This window comes from Trichosurus vulpecula, chromosome 4, assembly GCF_011100635.1.
Source record: "Trichosurus vulpecula isolate mTriVul1 chromosome 4, mTriVul1.pri, whole genome shotgun sequence".
Classification (NCBI taxonomy): domain Eukaryota; kingdom Metazoa; phylum Chordata; class Mammalia; order Diprotodontia; family Phalangeridae; genus Trichosurus; species Trichosurus vulpecula.
Genome location: NC_050576.1, coordinates 398,435,316 through 398,457,727, shown reverse-complemented (window position 1 = coordinate 398,457,727; position 22,412 = coordinate 398,435,316). Strand labels below are relative to the sequence as shown.

At 37.8% G+C, this 22,412-nt stretch overlaps 1 protein-coding gene across 1 annotated transcript in view; it reads left to right on the top strand.

Annotated features, from left to right (window-relative positions):
- Nucleotides 1-21,525, top strand: part of NCK2 (NCK adaptor protein 2) — a 203,528-nt gene extending 182,003 nt beyond the window's left edge. The window contains exon 6 of the mRNA XM_036758172.1: nt 20,038-21,525. Within this exon, the coding sequence (XP_036614067.1) occupies nt 20,038-20,232 (195 nt within the window). The 3' untranslated portion in view covers nt 20,233-21,525. The remainder of the gene's footprint in view (nt 1-20,037) is intronic.
- The last annotated feature ends 887 nt before the right edge of the window (nt 21,526-22,412 follow it).

Below are 22,412 nucleotides of genomic sequence, written 5' to 3'. Positions count from 1 at the left end.
TGTCTCAGTTGTGAATATTTAATGTCCACGTGTGTATGTCTGTGTATATATATATACACATGCACATAATTAATATTTTTCAAAATGGGCTTGTGATATCCTTCATATAAAGAGCTACAGGTGAGGGACTTTTACTAGGCAGGTGGGCACCTTCTCTACAACCTCTAATCTTAAAGGGTCGTCTGGGATTCTGAGATGCCAAAGGTTGCACAGCCAATATATGCGCTGGGGGAGACTTGAAACTGGGTCTGATTCCATAGCCAGCCCTCTCTCAACTCTGACATGATACCTATTAGCCTAAATTCATGTATTATTTATATTATGTCGTATTACGTATTATGTTATATTACTTCTTTAATTCATTTATGTCATGTTATACTATATTATTTATCATTTTATACTATATTATTTAAAGTAGTCATGATATGATTTGAAAGTTTTTGTTCTGAAGTGTATTTGTCGTCTTGTGGGAGGAAGCATGCTATGGTGAAAGACCAGTGGAGTCAAAAAATGTAATTTTGCCTCTTGTTTCTATTTGGGTGAGTCACATAAATCACATTGGGCCTCAGGTCACAAAAGTACTCTGTGCCTCAGTTTCCTCATCTATAAAATGCATATCCTAATATTTGAACAATTTTACCACATTGACATGAAAATAAAAAATGAGCTAATTTATGTAAAGTTCCTTAAAGTTTATAAAGTATTGTACAAGTGTAAATTTCTGTTGTTATATTTTGGTACTTTAAAAGATCTTTTATTTCATTGATGTGAATCCTCCCTTCTTGCTATAGTGGATGGTTTTCATTAATCTCTGTAGCCAAAAATGCATCACATGATGACCAACCTCCTGATCATAAATAAGTCTTGCTACATCTAGCCAGGCTGGGCCTCACCCCCATAGTCTGTCTGTCCAGCTTGGTTGGACTTAACCAAAGCCTGTTCCCAGTCATTGCTTTCTAGAATCTAGGGATACCTCCATTCCTCATTTATGCATCAGAGTGAGTCTTCATTGTTATTAAAAATCTATACTAAGAAAAATTGACCATATTACAAGGGGATTCTATCTGCAAGGGACCCTAGAATCTATCAAGTCCCAACCCCTCATTTTGCAGATGATGAAACTGAGGCATAGAGATGTCCTATGACTTGCCCAAGGTCACAGCTGAAGAACTGTGACTAAAATTCATGTCTTCTGACATGTAGTGATGTTCATGCACTTAGCCACTGCCATCTTACAGACGAGGTACTTTCTAGCAGAGCTAGGGCTAGCCTTCTAGGGAAATGGATTAGGGGAAGAAAGGAGAGAATTATTGAACTTGCTAATAAAATCCATCAAGGATTAGCAAATTAGCGAATACTACCTGTGCTGACGCTTCTTTTTGCCTAGTGGTTAACTAAATTGTGCTGTCCTCATTAGATGTAGAGCCTAACACAATGATAAATCAGGCTTAGGTTTGTTCTTTTGTTCCCAAGATTGATTGTTTTTCTTTTTATGTTTAAAACAGAACAACAACAAAAAAAAAACCCTCTCTTGATGTCCTGAGAATTCCTGATGGGGACACCAGTCAGTCATTGAAGGGAATAAATAGGTCATTAGGTTGGGAACAGAAAAGTCGGCTGAGGTCGATGCTTTCTCTGTTCTGGGTGATCATTTTCAGACATCAGCTGGTTGCTGGTTCACATGTGTTTGGCACAGACACTGACATAGAGAATTTTTTCCTCATGCCCTCAGCCAAGGAACAGTAACTTTCTTTTGGCATTAGGTACCTCCTGACTGTGGTGGATGATAGGAAACTCTCATGTGTGCCACCCAGCCCAGAGAAATGGGGGTGGTATATCCTTTTCCCGGTAGTATTGCCTTTACCCGATTACCTTGGCATTTGTGAACTACCTTTTTTGCCTCTCTCACACTGGAGTTGGGAAGGTTCTGTGCTGTCACTTTCATATTTACTGTCTGCTGTATCCGATAGATTAGTAACCCCTCCTTATATTCAGTTCAGACATTGTAATGGGAAAAACTGTGTATACCCACATACAGACACACACAGAGCCAGAAAACTGACTTTTTCCTAGCACAATTCTTACATTGTAGCACAATGTCCCAAACATCTTAATGCACTAAGACTTTAGGGACACCTTGTATAATTTTCCTTGCTCATGCATTTCCATGTATTGCTTTTTATTTATTTTTTTTTTACTTAGCTAGTTTTCTTAATTTAACACCTTCATTTTTCTACAGGGTTTTATTTCATTGGTATACATTTCACTTTAAATGTGGTTCTGATTCTATTGACCATTTAAATTTTGTTAGAAAATTTGGGCATAATTTTGATTGACCGTCAGTCAGTATTTTAGTATCCATAAAATGTATGCTACTACTTTAAGCGAGGTCACAGACATCGAGGACTATTTGACATAAATCTATCAATAGCGCAGATTGACTTTACATCTAACTGTACTATATGAGATCATGAGATTGCATGCAGGTTGGTGGTCTTCACTTCTTATAGCTGTTCTCTGATCCTACATCTTAATTCTGATTTAATAAATTTGGTTCTTTCCTCCTTTTTAAAATATTAACTCCTTGCTGCATCGTAGCTTCAAAGTATTCAGTTGAAATTAAACAAGAAAGCCTACCTGTTTGCAATTTTCTTTAAGCCATGCCAGAATATAAAATTAATCCAGATTCTTGTGAACCATACTGTCTAATATGGTAACATATGCTTGGTACTGGGCAAAGGAAAAGAAGGGACAAGAGATAGACAGACAGACAGACAGATAGATAGATTATATACATACATACTCCAAGGCATTTACATTTGGCTCAGAAATATTTGAGATGAGATTCAGCACACTGCCTTTCATTTATACAGCAAAGTTATACCACACACATTCATAACAAGAGTATGTTACGTACATTTCTGTGTGACGGTTATTATTACTAGAGTGGAAGACATAGTCTGTCTGGAATTGAACAAGACATTTGACAATCCCTTAGGATCTTTGTGGTCGAGAAAAAGAAAGGTGAAGTCTGATTGAGCCAGACTTAAATGCAGAGGGCCAGGGATCAAATCCTAACTGCAGCTTGCAGCCCATGTGACCTTGAGCAAGTAATTTAACCTTGTGTGAGGCCCTAGTTTTTTCATCTTTAAAATGAGTTTGTGGACTTAAATGACACTTAAGGTTCTTTGTAGCTACTAAAGTTAAGAGCCTGTGACCCTGTATGAGCTGCATTATGGTACAGACAAGTAGACTAGAAACCTAGTAAATGTCTTGAAGCACAGTGTAAGGAAAAATACCAATGCGATAAAAGCATGAAGGAAAATGAAGGTGAAAAACATGAGTTTAAAAAGCAATCTAAATATTCAAATAGAGAAGATCATGTTGAGAAGAATCAGAGTCATGGTAGGAGAAAAGTCAGTCTTCTGGCAATTGATGTGGTTGTGTTTTCCCATTAGAGTCACTGAGCAAAGTTGGGACTTCATCAGTCGTCTGTTCCTACCTTTATACAAAAGGTATCCTCACTATAACATGTCTAACAAGTGATTAGAAGCCTGAATAACATCACTTATTAGCACTCTTAGCACCTAGTAGGCGTTTCATAAATGTTGGTTGATTGATTGAGGTATGAAGAAAGGGATATGAGTGTTAAAAAGAGCATGAAATGAGAATAGATTTCAATGAGTATGAAAGTGGTAGCAAATAATCCCCCACTGCCCCAGCGTCAGGAGGTAATAGTTTAAAGGTACCCTAGAAACATAAATCTGAAGGTAGGTCATAAGATCATAGATTTAGAGCTGTGTGGTAGAGCAGCACATATGAGCTCGAACTCAGCATCTCTGACTTGTAATTCAGCATTTAGCATGCTGCTTCTAGTATTGAGCCAAAAGGCTCAGTATTTCATCTCTCGTTTGATTTTTTTAATGCATTAATTAGATAAAGGCATATTTGGATGGCTTATCGTATTTGTTCTTTAAATGTAGGTTGAGAAAGGCATGGGGAGATGACATTTCATATAATTTTCCAAAGTGAATTCCAAGTAATATGTAGGCATATATGTGTATATGTATACACACATATACACATTATGTAGTATAGTAAATATTCTAATAGTTATTGGTGGTTATATGACTACTCGGAAACCTCATTTAATCTTTGACTGTATGAATAGAAGTTGTGTCCAGAATGGGCAGCTAGGTGGCACAGTGGATAAAGCTTGCTAAGTTCAAATCTAGCCTCAGACGCTCACTAGCTGGGTGACCCTGGGCAAGTCACTTAACTTTATTTGCTTCAGTTCCTCATCTGTAAAATGAGCTGAAATGGCAAATCATTACACTATCTTTGCCAAGAAAATCCCCAATGGAGTCACAAGGAGTTGAATACTCCTAAAAAAACAGCTGAGCAACGAACTGTCCAGAATAATAAAAAAGAGTGTATTGAGTGTCTCCTCTGTGTCATTGCTGTGTTAGGTGCTTTAGATATGAGTACAAAGAATGAAAAAAGCCCTGCTTGCAGGGAGCTTACATTCTAATGGGGTGGAGGGGGAGTCAACACGTACATATATAAATGTAACCAGTATAAATGTAAACTGCATAAATGCACAATGTTAAATGCAGATTATTCTTAGAGAGCACTTGCAGTTGTAGGGATCAGAAAAGGCTTCATGAAGAAGGCAGTGCTTGAGCTGCGTATTAAAGGAATGAAGGAAATGACATTTCTACTGTATATTTTTCACTGGTCAGACTATACCTGCTGCAGTATTGCCTCTGGTTCTGGGTGCCGCAAGTTAAGAACAGGGACAAGCTGAAACACATCCAGGAGGGTGGGGGTGGGGTTGGGGGCTGCCTAGGAAAGAGAAGAGACTTAAACCATTTAATATGGAAAATGGTTAAAGAAACGGAGTATAATTAGTCCAGACAAAAGAAGACTCAGGGTAGGGGGTTGGTAGTAGAGGGAGGTCTTTAAATATTTGAAGGCTTGCCTTGTGGAAGAGAGAATAGACTTATTCTGCTTGGCTTTAAAGGGCAGAATTACAACCTATGAATGGAAGCTGTGTGGAGGCAGATTGTATCTCAGTCTAATAAAGAAATTCCTAACAATTAGAACTGTCTGAAAGTGGAATGGACTTCCTCTTGAGGAAGTGAATTCTTCATTAAGGGAGACTCAATCAGGGAGGCTCAATGATGGTTTGTTCATCACGTAGGGTGTTAGATGAGATAACTTCCAAAATCCCTTCTGTCTCTCAAGTCTACTGTCTTTTTTAATGAGAATAATACATGATTATGTGAAATAAAATATGAAGATTGAATTCTTTAAAAAAGTTATCTCTCCCTCCCCCATTTGAGCAGTTAATCATTCAATCAGTAAACATTTATTAAGCACCTACTATGTGTCAGGTAAAACCCCTCGTAGCAAAGAGACATGCTCCGGTAAAACAAATTCCTCCATTGGCCAGCTCTAATTGTGCAGGTCTCATTTTGGATTTTAAGTCTATCATCCCTGACAGGAGGTGGGTCTCTTGAATCATCTTAAATCTTCTGGATTTGTGGTTTAGCACTGTATCAGTCTTCTGGACTTGTGATTTATCATTGCATTAATAAGATTTAAATAGAATTCTAAGGACACAAGGGATTAGTTTTGGAGTTGGATTGATGGATGGATGGATGGATGGAAGAGTGCAAAGAGCGAAAGGACAAAATTGTGTCAAGTTTGATTAGTAAGAAAAACATGTGGGAAAAAAATGGATGGAAGCAATTGCCTGGAAATGGTTTAAGTAGAGGCATTAGAATTCAGTATTGATTGAAATCATCCTAGATAAGGCATCTGGAGAGGATGGTCAATATGTTGATTTTTAACTAAATGACAAAACACTGAAAGAGGATCTTACTTTTCAGAAGAGGTAGATAATAGATTTAAGAAATAGAAGGGGAAAGCCTATTAAATGTAGTTCTCAAACTGCAAACAAAGCAAAAGTCTCTGAGCAGAAGACTTAATGGGGAGCACATTGTTCTTGTGCTCACTTTTCTTTTTGTCCAGAGATGTGGTTTCATTGGTGTAGAATCTATAGATGAGGAAATTTTGCCCACCTTTATATTGGCTTTGCAAATTATAATCAAAGGTCTTGATCAGCGTTACCCAGGCAGGATGTGTCAGAATCGGAACCAGATCCCGGTGTTCTTGACTTGGAGCCCAGCTCACTATCTACCATATAAAGCTGCCTCTCAACCTGTCCATTACTGTCCCCAGAATTTCATTGGGCTCCACATGAAGAATGTTGCTACTTTTGACTAGACCAATGAGATGATGTCTCTGTTTCTATTAAATATATTAGTGAATTTTTTGTATTAAATACCAAAGCTTAAATGTTGGTATTGGAAACCTCAGTACTACAAGAGATTAGTGGTCTCCCATGAGGACTCTGAAGTATCACTGTATGCACCTCTCCTAGTGGGATGACTAAGTGAAAAGTACAGTTGGGAGTACAGGTCTTGAGGTAATTGAAGAAACATTTGGGAAATTGGAGGAAGTAGTTACTTTTTCTGTTTAGTTTATGCTTGGTGAAGGAAGGGAATTAGCGTTTAGAACTTATGGGATGAAGGATCCAAGAATGTTCAAAATTTATAATACCATTCTTTTCCTGGGCAGAGATTTCTTGTTTTATGAAAATGCAGTATGGATTATAAAGACAGCACTTAGCCGAGTAGGTCATCAAATTGATAATGCTAAAGAAAACACATTGAATATTTATAATCTAGCTTTGTTTGCTAAGTCTTCACCTGTTATAAGTGAAAATACTCAAGGGAGAAACAGGAGGGGGTGGCATGGATAGGACAGGGAAGGAGAAGGATATTAGGTTTTAAAAATAGGCAGTGGTATCAGTAATGATTGGGGGGGAGATGTATTTGATTTGAAAATTATCAAAAAGAAAGAGGATTGCACATAGCCCATAAGACTTAAAGTAGCAAATAGAAAAAAACTGATTGAAGATATGGGCCAAATTAAATGTTAGAAGTTGTAAAGAGTTTAGACTGGTCATCAAAAATGACAGTGAAGTTATCCAGAATAAATACATGATTTCAAAGGAAAAAAAGGCACAAAAATCCTGGCAGGACAGAAGAGGGACCAGATGGAAGTAACCTGGTGACCAAATGCAGGAGAGAATGTTTAGTCAAGATGAAACTGAAGATAGAGTGATATAGATTGGGGGGTGGGGGAGTGGGCAGGGCAGTGGGGGAGCAAGTTTCCTGTTTTTCCAGCCAGAGAAAATTTAAGTAAGTATAAAGCCTGGGAAAATGCATTAAGAAAAGGGGAAACATTGAAAGTAAATGTAAAGAGAAGTTTATTTCACTATTGTTGAAATAAACAGCCAAAAATCATTATTTAAGCCAACCTAATTATCATGTACCCAGGGCTTTAAAATCAAATATCAAACTTATTTTAAAAATTAGCTTTTTTTTTTTGCTACTTTTACTTATCTCCCTGTTAACCTGTTTACCAGACATTTGTATTTGACCTTGAACTGAATATTACTAAACAAATGTATATTTTCTTAGCCTTGTGAAAATGGGCAGCATTGAAGGAGAAAGGAGAATGATTTTGATAATTCTGTAGCTCGAACTGTAGAAGCTTGTACAAATTTGTTCAGGGATGTAGACAGACATTTTTAACTTCTTGGCAACACTATTTACTTTAAAATTACCACTAGAGTAAGACTAGGAAATCAGAATGGTGCATAAAGGAGTAAATTCGTTTAAGTCACAGTGCCTGATTGAACCATTAGTGATTTATCCTGGCTACTCCAGTCTTATTAGTATTGAAATGTCAGGTCCCAGCTAGCATATATTTTATTTTCCCTAATGTAGCTAACCATATTTGTGACATGAAGAAGAAAATATGAAACTCTATATGCCTCCAAACTGTAGTTACAGAAATGTATCATCTTGATTTTATAGAGCTTATCTTAATTCGCTTGTGTGAGCTATCAGTAGACTAAAAAATTTGAACAACTGTTGGAGAAAACAGAAATTACAGGTGACTTTAAGTGAGTGAATTAGGCAAGAGATAAGAAGCAATAGTGGATTAACCAATCAAGAAATTATTAAGGACCTTCTGTGTACCAGGTACATTGCTAGGCACTAGGAATACAAAGATAAAAATTAATCCATGCCTACTTTCATGGAATTTATATTCTGTCATAATACGGAAAACATGTATGATGATTGAAGGGGAGAGATAAAGAAAAATATGTATATATGCAAGTCCCTAAGTTAAAGACTTTGTGCTAACCCATATATAGTAATCCCACGGACAGAGGTGTAAAAGTATGTTCTAAGATGAGAGCAACTCTTCTCATGCTTTTCCAAGCCAAATACCAAACCCCCACCCCTCTGCCTTCTAATTGACTTGGGACTAATTGCTGGGAAAACTGGAGAGCAGTTTGGAAGAAACTAGGCATAGACGAACATCTTACACCATATACTAAGATAAGGTCAAAATGGGTACAGGACTTAGACATAAAGGGTGATATCATAAGTAAATTAGAGGAGCATGGAAAAATGAACCTCTCAGATCTAGAGGTCCTCATGTTTATGACCAAGCAAGAAGTACAGAGAATCACAGGAAGTAAAATGGACTATTTTGAAGACATGAAATTAAAAAGGATTTGTACAAACAAAACTAATGCAACTAAAATTAGAAGGAAAACAGGAAACTGGGGGAAATTTTTTTACAGCAAGTTTCTCTGATAAAGGCCTCATTTCTCAAATATTTAGGGAGCTAAGCCAAATTTATAAAAATAAAGTCCTTTCCCAATTGATAAATAAATGGTCAGAGGATATGAAGAGTCAGTTTTCAGAAGAAGAAATCAAAAGGCATCGATAATTACATAAAAATGCTCAAGATCACTATTGATTAGAGAAATTCAAATTAAACAATTCTGAGAGACCACCTCTCATCTGTTAGATTTACATTGGATTCGAAGGTAACCAAGAAACATGTTATGTTTTCTCATAAATCCCTAAACTATCTCATAAGCTGGCTCTAATCCTTGCCCTGATTATGAAAACTCTTTTTACATTAATTTTATCTCCTTTTTCAGACTCATCTCATACTGGCTCGTAGTAAGACATTACTTGTTAGCAGCAGCAGACAATGCGTGCGTGTATGTGTACTTAGACATGTATATCTACAGCGTTTATGTATATCAGCTGTATATATAATACACACACACACACACACACACACACACAGATGTCACAAGGTGGCAGATTCTTGAGCCATGATAATTATCTGTCAGATTCCAAAATTCTCTTCCCGATGATTGAAGTTGGGATTACATGTACAAAATAGAGATCTAGATAGATAAATAGATAGTAATTGAGGAGGGAGGAGGGACTAGGAACTAGGAGTTGGAGGCAGGGAAAGGATTAAGGGAGGGGAAAGTAGTAAAGTGAGTATTTCTATAGTGCCTACTTTGTTCCAGGCTCTATGCTAAATAAAGCATTTTGCAGAAATTATCTCATTTGCTCTTCACAACAACCTTGAAAGATAGATGCTGTTATTATGCTCATTTTACAGTTGAGAGAAGTGAGGCAAACAGATGTTAAGTGGCTTACATAGGGTCACGCTGGTAATAAAATGTCCGGGCTGGGCTGGATTTGAACCCAGATCTTCCTCACTCCAGGCCCTGTGCTTTATGCACTATATCACCAGCTACCTCTATGTAAAGACCTCATGCAGAAGATGGCACTTGAGTTTGAGTTTGAAGGACACTAAATTCTGAGAAGCAGAGGTAAGGATGAGGATGGGAGGGAAAACAGCCTATATAGAGATACAGAGATGGGGGATGTATGTGAGGAACAACTATGGGCCACTTTGGCTGAACTGTAGCGTGAAAGAAGTATACTAATGGATAATAAAAACTAGAAAGATAGACATGCCAAACAAAAGAGTTGATATTTGATCCTAGAGGTAATAGGGAGCCATTAGAGGTAATTGAGCAAGGAAATGGCATGATCAGAGCCATGTGAGTAGAGAGAGGGAGACATGCAAACGCTATTGTAGAACTAGAATAGACCAGACTTGGAACCCAGATTGGGGCGTTAGGGTGAGGGAGAGTGAGGAGTTGAGGGATGACTGAATTTATGAACTTGGGTGATGGGAAGAATAATGGCACCCTTGGCAGAAGGATAAAAATTCAGAAGAGGTGGTGAATTTGCGGGAAAGATAATGATTCCATTTTGGATATGTTTAGTTTAAGATCTCCCTGCCAGAGACACGTCAAACACGTAGCCCATGGGCAGCAAGTGCAGCTAGAACTAGATTAAAATGTAATTGGTTAATATTTAGCAAAGTAAGTAAAAGTGCAATAAAACATAATGTTAATATATGTCAGCATGCGGCTTGCAGGAATCCTTAGTGTAGAGGTTCCCAAACTTATTCAGCCTACTGTTCCCTTTTCAAAAAAAAAAAAATTACTCAGTGCCCTCCTGGAAATCTATTTTCTTTAATCCTTTAATGGTTTTTTTGAAATTTGCATCATTTCAAAAATATATATGTATTTGTAAATGACACATCTTAAATTTAATAATTTATTGTAAATTTTTGTTTTGTTTCCTGCATTGAAATTTTGATGGCTCAATATTGCGTCATGTAACCATATAGTATCGTATTGTACACGAGTCATTACATGCACATATTCCTGTGGATGCATGCTGGACTTCTCAACAATGTGTGACACCCTCACCTGCCAGCACTTGCTTGTTAAGACCTGTCAGCCAACTTAATCACTGATTGGTTATAACTTGCATTTTGTGTGTTTATTTGGAAAATAATGTAATTACTCTGACTTTAACTGTGTTATATAACGAGGCCCCCCAGTTGCACCTGAGGCTACTACCACCTCCCCTACATCATTTCAGCGGCATCACCCACTTTGGGAACGTATGGTTTAGTGTTCCCCTGTTTCTATTTGAGTTTGACGCTACTGATCTGGAGTATATTCAGGTCAAAATGTCTAATACACAGTAGTATGCTTACTTAATAGTACCTAGGTACTTAATAAATATTAATTGCTGCAGTTGGTGATACTTATTGCCGCATAGTAGGTGCTTAATGCATATTAATTGAACAATAGATGCAGGACTGATGATCATGAGAGAAACTAGGCCTGGATATATAGATGTTGGAGTCCTTTGCATAGGGATTATAATTAAACCCATATGAGCTGATAAGGTCAATAAAAAAGGAGAGGATCATAGCATAAGATATACAACTGTTAAGGGACCTTAATACTTAGCTGGTCCAAACCCTAAAGAGAACTCCTCCAGGGACCTCCACCCATGGTTCACCAAGAACAGTGGTGTGGAAAAACATGAGGAAGAACCCATCCTGCTGATGTTCTTCAGTACCCACTCCCAAATTTCAGGTGCTCATGTTAACATCCCATTCTTTATTTTTTTTAATAATATTTTATTTTTTTCCTTAATCCTAGTATCTGGAAAATCCTCAAAAATAGTACAATTAATGCCTCCTAGAACGATGTGTTGCTTTCCCATTTTGGAAGGTCAGACTAGCTTCTGCCAGTCTCTCCTCAGTCTCCCAGTCTTCCCATCCAATCAGTTCCCAAGTCCTGTCCAAGGAGAAAGTTTATTTATGTGACTGGAAGAATGATGAATTATCATAGCTTTAGAGGTGGGAGGAACGTTACAGGCCAAGTAGTTCAACCGTCTCATTTTACAGATGAGGAAATCAAGGCTTTACCTCTTAAGAGAGGTTAAGTGATTTGTCCGAAGACACGCAGGAGATGACAGAGTTTGGAACAAAAAGAACAACAAAAAATTACTCCATGTCTCATGTGAATAATGCCCAATATTAAAATGTGTGGAGAAACCCTGGGCTGTTTGTTTTGGTCTAGCTTCTCAGTTACAGATATACAAAGAGAATGTGTTAAGAGTATTCGACAGCCTAAATTTAAACTACCGCTTTGTAATATTAGCATAACACCCCACATTGTGGGGGTGGAATGTAGCATACTCCTTTTCAGTCAGAATTTCCAAAGGGTGTCTTAGAAAACTGGTTATGAAGGCATCCTTACAAGCCAGGCCAAACCTAAGGGGTGTGGCTCCTCCTTTATATGTGTGGTCCTATCCATCATCCCTCTATGTGGAATTTTTTTTAAGTTGCCCATTTTAAGATAAGAGTTCTTAACCTGGAATCTGTAAACTTTTTCAAAAAAATTTTGGGGACTGAACTTCAGTTAGGCAGCTCAGTGTCACAGTGGATAGACTTCCAGTCCCAGAGTCAGGAAGACTCATCTTCCTGAGTTCAAGTGTGGCCTCAGACGCTTGGTAGCTGTGTGACCCTGGACAAGTCACTTACCCTGTTTTGTCTTAGTTTCCTCATCTGGAAAATGATCTGGAAAAGGAAATAGCAAGCCATTCTAGTATCTTTATCAAGAAAACCCCAAATGGGGTGACAGAGAGTCAGATATTAGCGAAAAATGACTGAACAGATTTCAATATAATTATTTTCCTTTGTAATCCTATGTACTTTATTTTATGCATTTAAAATTATTCTTTTCAGAAGGGGTTCAAAGGCTTTACCAAACTGTCTAAAGCAGGAGTGGGAACCTGTACCTTCATGTGGCCCTCTAGGTCCTCAAGTACAGCCTTTTGATTGAATCCAAGTTTTACAGAACAAATCCTTTTATTAAGGGAATTTGTTCTGTGAAGTTTGGATTTAGTCAAAGGGATGCACTTGAGGACCTAAAGGGTCACATGTGGCCTCGAGGTGGCAGGTTCCCTACCCCTGGTCTAAAATGTCCATGACATAAAAATATTCAAATCTCCCTTTTTAAGAGGCACTTTAGTATAGTAGAAAATACATCAGACTTAAGATGGGTGTTTGAATTCCATCTCTCCCACTGTCACAAATCATATATGATCTTGAGAAACATATCTACCTTTCCTAAATTTCTGTTTCTTTATCTGTAAAATTGGAATAGTAACAGTATTTAGCTCTCAGAGTTGTGAAGATTAAATGAAATAGTGTTTGTAAAGCAGTTTGTGAACCTCACTATATCTGTGTTATATTTTGTGGGGTTTTTTCCCCTGAAAACACATGCGTGAGCACATGTTGGAGTTGGTCCCAGAACCTAAATCTGCCTTAGATCAGACCCAGGGTTCTTGATTTAGCTTAAAGCCACCTTGAGTACTGCCCTTAGTGTCCCAGCCTCGTACCTAGGGCAGGTGATCTAGACATGGAGCAATATGACATGATCCTTGGGGATTTGTTCTGTGAAGTTTGGATTCAGTCAAAGGGCTGCCCTTGAGGACCTAGAGGGCCACATGTGTCCTCAAGGCCACAGGTTCACCACCGCTGCCTTAGACTAAGTCAATACCCACAACCGAAGTCTAGACCATGACCAGACAGGTATTTAGAGAAAGAATAAGGGGGAAAATAAAATGAAGTTTGCCTTGGCATTCCCATCAGTATGGGACTTCTCAGCCCAATAAACCACTATTTCTTATATTCTATTTGTTTTCTCCGAGTTTACTAGCAATAGGTTATATATGTGATTTGGGATTTTTTTAAAGCATCATGCAAAATATAAGTTAATACTAATGTTTTAAAGTTTTAGAAAATACTTTCTACAATATATCCCTATGAGTTAGGGAATGTAAAAATTATCTCTATTGTGCAGATGAGGAAACAGCCAGTGCCCACATACAGCCATTAAATGTTTGACCTATCTGCAAATTAATTGCTCTTCTCACCATCTCTTGCTGCCTCGGCTACAGTCCCCTGATATAACAGAGCTCTCAGCATAACAGGCAGATGGGGATATGAACTAGGGTTGTTGCTAACAAGTTGGTATTTAATCAGCTGAAAAGCTGACTAATGCTTAGTGAGGTCATGTTAGGGCCTTTAAGAAATTTTAATTTTGGTGTAATCCAAGGTAAATCTCCCTTGGTAAACACATTCACTAGTAACTATGATATAAAATAATGCATGAATCAGAGGTACTGGGAAGAGGTAGGCAGACATAGATTAAATGAGACAACTGTCTGGGAAATCCTAAGCGTTGTAGGGAGAGGCTGAGACTACACGAATAGGCTGCTCTAGGCTGGCCTTTAGAGATCTGCCAAGTGAAGGAGAATTCTTCTCCATCATTGGGGTTTAGATGTGATGTGTTAAAAATACAATTGTAAAGTCATTGGCAATGTTGGCTATAATATGCCTCTTATTTCTTAGGGAAAATCTTCTGTGCTTAAAGGTAAAACTTTACATATGCTTGAACTCTGATGCCTTATTTAAATACAAACACTGACCATAAATAAAGGTCATTTTTTCCTGTTTCTTCAGTTAATTACCCACCCACATTAAATTACTGGTTGTTAAATTAAAAATAAAATTTTGTTTGGGAATTCTTCTAACTACTTAGCCTTAATTTTGTTTTGCTTATATACTATGGCTCACTCATGTACCTTTAATGCTTCAGGGGATTTGTGATCTCATCAATTTGGGCACTCACTTTGATGATGCAAACTGCATCTTATTCATTGCTGCCCATCATAGGTAATTCCCATAAATCCTCTCCAACCAGTGTTTGGGATCCATCTTCCAAAACTGCCCAGATACTAATAAGCTATTTGTCAGTTATCACCAATGACTGACTCTCCTTTTCCTATTATACATCTCTGATGACATCCTGAACCCTGTTTCTCTAGCTGTAATGTGTTTGAGCTTGTTCGTATCCAGTGTGTCTCTCTCCATTGGCCTTTGGGTGACCCTTATCTTTAATTTTTTTCAGAGTCTTGTGAATAATAACTAACTATGACTAACAATCATAAAGCAGCCATGAAAGAATTCTATTGTTTAAAAAATTATATGGACCTTTGTTTTAGGGGAGAAGCTTAGAGGTCATTAAAAGATAGTTTTCCAAAGGTACTCCAATCTATTTCCTTCCTCCTATTCAATTCTACACCCAACTAATTTTCCATGCATATCATCTGCCTGAAATATGTGTACTGATAGATAAATTCTATGTGTCGCTCATCCATCTTCGTAGGGTGATCTGGACAACAAAAATTCTTCATCCACTTGGTTTTTCCTGTGTAGGTAGGCTGAACTCTTTTGAGTAATTACTTGGGAAGGTCTACAGTGTGCCTGGTCTTAATGATTGTGAAATAATGTCATTGGCAATCAGGAACATCTGGAAGACCTCACTATCTATAAGAACCCCTTTTCACTTTGGACTCAGGGCTGTGCATTTTCTATGCATAATGGGCAAATACCTTATGCTTCAGTTAATATTAATAATCAGAGGGTAGGTGGAAAATAGTCTGCTGATTCAGAAATTATTCCCACATTAGCAACCAGTGCTTTCCTAATTATTATGGTGTAATCAGATTTCTGGGGCGGGGTGTGTGGGGGTGTGTGTGTGTGTGTGTGTGTGTGTGTGTGTGTGTGTGTGCTGCTACGTCCAATGCCTTCCTATTCTCTTCTTGAAGTAATTATTCATCATATATAGGTATGAGGCTTCTGTATGTAGTCTGTACTTTAAGCCTTTAACCTTATTCTTGAACCATAATTTCTACTTTATTTTTTACACCCCTCCATCGGGAGTATCTCAGAAGAGTTGTTCATAGAATTTTGCTACTTCATATTTTCTGCATCAGATGTAGGTATATAAATTACAATCATATTCCTGGGTGTTTTTTTATTTTGTTTTTATTTTTTGTAAATGCCCCATGAAATTTTTTTGATGCCTTTGGATATACCATAAAATTAATTTTTCCAACTCTTATTTACTTTACTAAGGAGAATTTGTGAGTGAATCTTTCAGTTAGTTATCATTTTATTTTATCTTCTGGCTTCATTTATGAGACTGTCAAGATTGATAATATTCAAAAACTCTCACTTGATCCATCCATCTTTGCTAACTATCACCCCATATCTCTTCTCCCTTTTGTGGCTAAATGACTTCAGGATGCTGTGTCCAATAGATTCCTTCACTCTCCTTCTTATTCAGTCTGGCTTCTGAACTTATTCAGCTGAAATTACAGTTATCCCTTCCACATCACAAGGCTTAGGGGTGTGGTGCCCCTGGAATGTGGGAAGTCTGCAGAAAAGTCTGATTTTTTTTCTTTTTCTTTACAGTACCTTATTGTAAAATTTGGGTTAAGTATTTGGTCATAGGCCCTGTGTCATGTGCTGGCCTTTGGCTATTGTCTGCAGCTTCTGCAAAACTCCCCCAAAATTCCCATTTAATTTCTTATGGCAACCCACAATATGACGAAACCTTGATGGGGAAGGGATAACTGTACTTTCCCCAAAATTACCAGTGATCTCTTAACCACCATATCTAATGGTCTTTTTTTAAACATCATCCTTCTTGACCTCCTAGTGCTTTTGATGCTGTTTATCACCCTTTTCTCCTTATGCCTTCTTTTCTCTGGGTTTTTGTAATGGTGCCCTCACCTGGTTCTCCTCCTTTACTATTGCAATAGCCTGCTGGTGGGTCTCCCTGCCCTAAGTCTTTCCTTACTCCAGTCCATTCAGCTGTCAAATTAATAATAATAATTAATAATATTAACTAGCATTTATATAGTGATGGCTGTGTACTAGGCAGTATGCTAAGCACTTTGCAAGCATTATCTCATTTTGTCCTGACAACACCCCAGGAAGGTAAGGTGCTATGATTATCCCCATTTCACAGGTGAGGAAAATCATACAAACACAGGTTGCCAGCTGTGGTGAAATTTGAACTCAGGTCTTCCTCACTGCAAGCCTGGCACTCTGTCTGCTGCACCAGGCATTTTTACTGGCTATCTCCCATACCTGAAACTCTCTCCTTCCTCACTTCTCCCTCCTAGTTTCTTTGGCATCTTTCAAGTATCAGCTAAAATCTTATCTTGTCCAAGAAGCTTTTTTCAGTATTCCTTAATCTTAGATCATGCCCTCTGAGATTATCCCCAGCTTAGTCTGTAGATATCCTATTTGTACGTAGTTGTTTGCATGTTGTCTCCTCCATCAGACTGTGAATTCCTTGAGAGTAAGGACTATTTTTTTTTGGCCTTTGTTTATGCCTCCCAACACTTAGTGTAGTGCCTAATATATAGTAGGTGCTAAATAAATACTTCTTGACTTACTGATTATATACTTAGTCCAGAAGTGTGTTCATTTGTTGATCCCTAGCCAGGGCATCTCACATTTCTCTACCCCAGGCTAAGCTGATTCTTCTAGATCATCTTTGTCATTCTAAAATAGGGCCCTCCATCTCCATTCTTGCTCTTTGACCACTATCATTGTCATGAAGGAGGTGGGCAGCATGGAACCATTTTGCTTTTTTCTTTGTTTTGTGGGTTGCTGTGGCCAGCCTACTGAGTTTCTTAACCTGAAGCCTTTCCAGCTAATAGAACCAGCCAGAATTTACACTCTGGTGCCATAGCCTTTGGTAGCCCAAGGTAAGTTACCTCTGTGTCCTGATGAGCCATCCAAATGAGATTTTGAAAAGGTACATATATACCACACCCCAAACATGTATTGATCTTTGAATCTCTGTATGAATACATATTCTTTGTTGGCAGGAGCAATAGCTATATAAATTAGGCTAATTCTTCTTCAAAAGGTATTGAAATTTATCAGCAACATTTGCCTAGGTCTGAAGACTTAAGGCTCAGGCTACTGATATCACTTCCTCTGCACCCAAGGAGAAAGTATCCACGAGAATATTCAAGCGCCACCTTCAGTGTTTTCCTGATGTACTATAGTGTATAGTTTTCATATATCCTTCCTTTTTCTCCTCCGGCACTGCCGTGATTCCAAGCCCAGGGCTCTATCCACTTTGCCACCTAGCTGCCCCAATGCTTACCCTTGTTAAATATCTTTCTTTCTTGTTAAATATCTTAAGTTACTCTACTGTTGTTAACTGTTGAATGAGCTACACGCTCATTTTTATTCCAGCATTGAATATAGACTAACAGAGAACTGGCCTGAGTCAGGCCCAGACCAAAACATACTTCGATTGTAAAAGTTTGCTTGTGTAGTACGATCTATGTGGAAGCGAAACAAAAACTTTAGACCACATCAGAAAATTCTTATGTAGCTATCGCTATTGTGTAATGTTGCTATGCAACAGCCCTGTGTTACGGTATTCTTAGAATTCTACTGTGTTTTAGGGAGAAAAAATCCTAAACAGAGTAACCAAGTCAAGAGTAGCTTAGAATTTGTTTTTTCTTCAAAACACACATAACTAAGGAAGTGTCTTCTAAGTAACTTCTGTTCGTCTTGCTCCTTAGCAGCCCCAGTAAGGTGGTGATGCTCAGTGAAATCTGGGATAAAATTGTGTTTTATGGTTCTTCCAGAGTAGTTTACAATATTATGCTTTGTGGACACTCAAGTTGGAGTGAAATGGTAATACATAGTCAGGGTCCTCTACTGTTTTGTTTCTGAAAAATTTGAAGCTCTATTTTTAATGTGTGGTTTTCCCCCCAAGAAAAAGCAAGACAGGCCCTCTAGTGGGCCTTCTGAAAATAATACAAAATACCTGGAAATGAGTCTTGCTCTCTTGTTCCTTGTTTCACACCACTTTACTAAAAATTCGGTGTCATAAAAGTTCCCTTTGGCGAGGTCACGTTAGTAAAAAAAAAAAATAATGACTTCCTTTACCTTCTTGTGCTCTGATTTTTTAAAATCTTTTTTACTGTTTCTCCCCACCTCCATCCACCTCTTAGAATCCCTCCTTCTTTCAAGACTCAACTCAAATGCTACCTTTACAGGAAGTCTTTCCCAACCCTTTTCCCACCCCTACCCCCCATCCCCATAGCTGCTAATGCCTTCTGTCTCTGAGATGACCTCCCATCTAGTCTGTATATATCATGTGTGTCTCTGATTATTTACATATTGTTGTCACCTTTAGAATGTGAGCTCCTTGAAAACAGGGGCTGTTTTTGCTTTTCTTTGTATCCTCAGGGATTTAGCACAGTGCCTGGCACATGGTAAGCAGTTAATAAATGCTTGTTGACTGATTCACTGATACTTTGTGCCATGTCCAATGACCTACCTGTTCTGGTCCATTTTCAAAGAAATGCCCATTTGCAAATAGGTAAGAGAATACTCCTCCAATTTAATTAGCTTTTTTAACTTTGTTGAGAGCAGTGGGGAAGGAGAGATTTATTTCATAAGGAAAAGAAATTCTTGGGGTGGGATAGTGGGAAATGTGCTATGCTTGGAATCAGGGATCTTGGGTTTTATTCCTGGTTGTTTTCTTTTTTTTTTTTTATGACATTGGGTAAGTCGTTTAAATGCCTTGAGTCTCAATTTCTTCATCAGTAAAAAGAAAGCGTTGCATAAGATGGCCTCCTCTCTTAAAGGGTCATATCAATCTTCACACCTATTCATAATGTGACACTTTTTTTTCCCCTAAGCAACCTAGCAAAACTATAGGATGTTTTCCTTATTTCAGAGAGTGGTAGAAACAGGTAAGTATTCATTTCCAGACTCTGACCATGCCAATATATAAATAATTTACAGTAAATTCTAGTTTATCCATTGTCGTAGGAATGCAGCATTATGGTTAATTAAATAATCCCATTATCTGAGAGTTACACTATTTACCATGCATGGATTGTTAGAACTGGAAATGCATTCTTAAAGATCCTTTAGTTCAGCCCCCTTCTTTTATAGATGAAGAAACTGCAGTACAGGAATTCATGCTGAAATTATATTGAATATAATTAACCTTTATTGATTGGAAAGTTCTATCAGAATCCTGTAGTGCCTCAGGGTTGTTATTATGAACATCAGTCATCTTATAGTACTGGGGGAAAAATCTGTTAGAAAGTTATGATCGTTTGGACTCTGGGAGAAATGGGCATTTGCTGTATCAGAGTAAATTCTCTTCATTCTCACAGTGAGTTTTGAAGTATGCAGCTGCTTGATGGTGTTTGGTGCAGCCCTCCTACCAGCCGCACCACATCCCTTTTCTGTGATCATATTATAACCCAGTTATGTATGTATTTTTTTCCCTTACAGCCCAGCGACTTCTCCGTATCTCTTAAAGCATCAGGGAAGAACAAACATTTCAAGGTGCAGCTTTTGGACAATGTCTATTGCATTGGACAGCGTCGATTTCATACTATGGATGAATTGGTGGAACACTACAAAAAGGCACCTATATTCACCAGTGAACACGGGGAAAAGTTATATCTCATCAAAGCACTTCAGTGACATTAAAGAGGGGCTAGGCTGCCTAGTCCGCTCCTCACTAAACGCCTAGTCCGCTTCTCACTAAACTACAGGCCTTAGGTCCAACATTCACCTACACAGAGCAGAGCTGACCTCCTACCTGATACAGTCCCACACCTAGGGCTCTTGCTTCCCAGAGGGCTTTGCTTTATTGGGTCCTTTGTCCTTGATTTTTGGTTCATTTGCGTAGTTTGTCTCCCCCGCACCTTCCCCCCTACCCAGTTCTGTTTGGTTCAGTTTGCCTCCCCTCAGGTTAAAAATTTAAGTGACCATTATCAGAACTAACTTCCGTGACTGGGTTCTAAAGCCTCTCTCCCTCCCCGGTTTACAGAATTTGGAGATGAGAGAGGGAGGTGAGTTTGGTTTGTTTTTGTTCTTTTCGATTGGAGACAGTGTTAATCTGTTCAAATTGTTCATGCTGACAGAACTCTTAGTTAAGAGACATTGGGCACAGTTTGAATGCACTGAAGCTACAGCTAATTAAGTGAAATATAGTAGACATAAACAGTTGTGGCTGTGAGTTCTGTAGCTCTTTGCTTACCAGGTAGTGTATGACAAAAATTCCTAGGATCTAGAAGCACTCTACGCTGTCTTCTGCTATTACGTTGCTTCCTTGACTCTATATAAGAGTACACCAATTAAAGCATTTTGTAATAGGACTTCTTAAACTACTATGGTAAGATTGTAGTAAAAGAAATCTATCTAGTGTATTTTGGTCTGTGGTTGCAACAAAGAGAATTCCCTTGAAAGCTGTTTTGCAAGAGAGAGAATCAGTGACTTATGAAGACTGAAGGTTTTGGTAATCTATACAACCAAATGTGCCATCCACATAATCCTTTTTCCTCTTGCCCTTCTGCTTGTTTGAATTTAACAATTATGTATTTAATTCTCAAAGTAATATGTATCTGTAGCTGTTTGTTGACACTAATGCAGATGATTACAAAAAAACTGATCTTTTGGGGAAGGGGGGCTACCAACACTATATGTATGTATATATATTTACATATATATGTATACATATATATATATATATTATTTGCTTTACAGGGAAAATTCTTCAGGGTTTACAAAAGATGATGTGATTGGTAGTAAGAGACACACAGAATGTTAATGAAGAAAATGCATTTTCTCTTTTCTTTACATTTAAACTTCTTTATAGTTTAAATATACAGTCTTGAGATGGCACATTCCTGAGATTGAAGAAGGGGTCTTGAGATCCCCTAAACTTGCATACACAGTTTTTTGGATATTGTAATAAAAAAGGTATTATGTCAAGACCGAGTATGTGTCTTTATCTCTATTAGCACTCAAATTCAACCATAGCAATTGAATGAATACTAGATTTACCAGTTACTTGGGGCCTGAATGGTTTAGAGGAAAAATTTTAAGAGTCTTAGTGCCTTCGCTGTGTTATATTATGTGCCCTTTTTCTGATTATGGTATTGTTATGTTGAAATAATAAACAGTGAAATTATTTTTTTAAAAAGCTACTATCTCAGTTATCACCTAAGCTTGCTCTTTTTACTAATCAAGATATCTGACATTTTATCAAATGATGTTAACCCAGTGTTTACAAGGGTAGTTTTCCTACCTCCCAGGGCTATTTTGAGGATTAACGAGATAATATTTGTAAAGGGCTGAACACGATTCTCAGCACATAGTAGGTGCTTAACAAATGCTTGTTATTCTGCCTCTTCTCCCACCTCTCAGTAGGTTATACAACTTCACATTTAATGTATATTCTCCCTAGTAAAAATGATACTGTAGCAAACTAAGGACCATCAGTGTTATAAATGGAAGATTCCTTGGCTGTGCGCATAGCTACATATGAAAATACAACTTTTGTAATGGGGTAAAACACCCCGTAAGCATGCTTGATTTGCATAGCATCTCTGGAAGACCTTTTTACGCAGATGGTTAATTAACTTTTGGGAAACTAAGAAATGTTTTACTGATAAAGTTGTCTTTTTTTACTTTGTAGCCAGAATCATGTAGGATTTCTGTAAATAGTGAGTTCCTTTGACGTATTTAGAATATGATTTATTAAATAAATTTTTAAAAAAAGAATATGATTTGATTTACATAACAGGGGCATTGTTAGGTAGACCTCTTCTTGGTTTACAAGATTGTAGAGGTTGTAATGTGGAGCTGGTCTCTCCCCC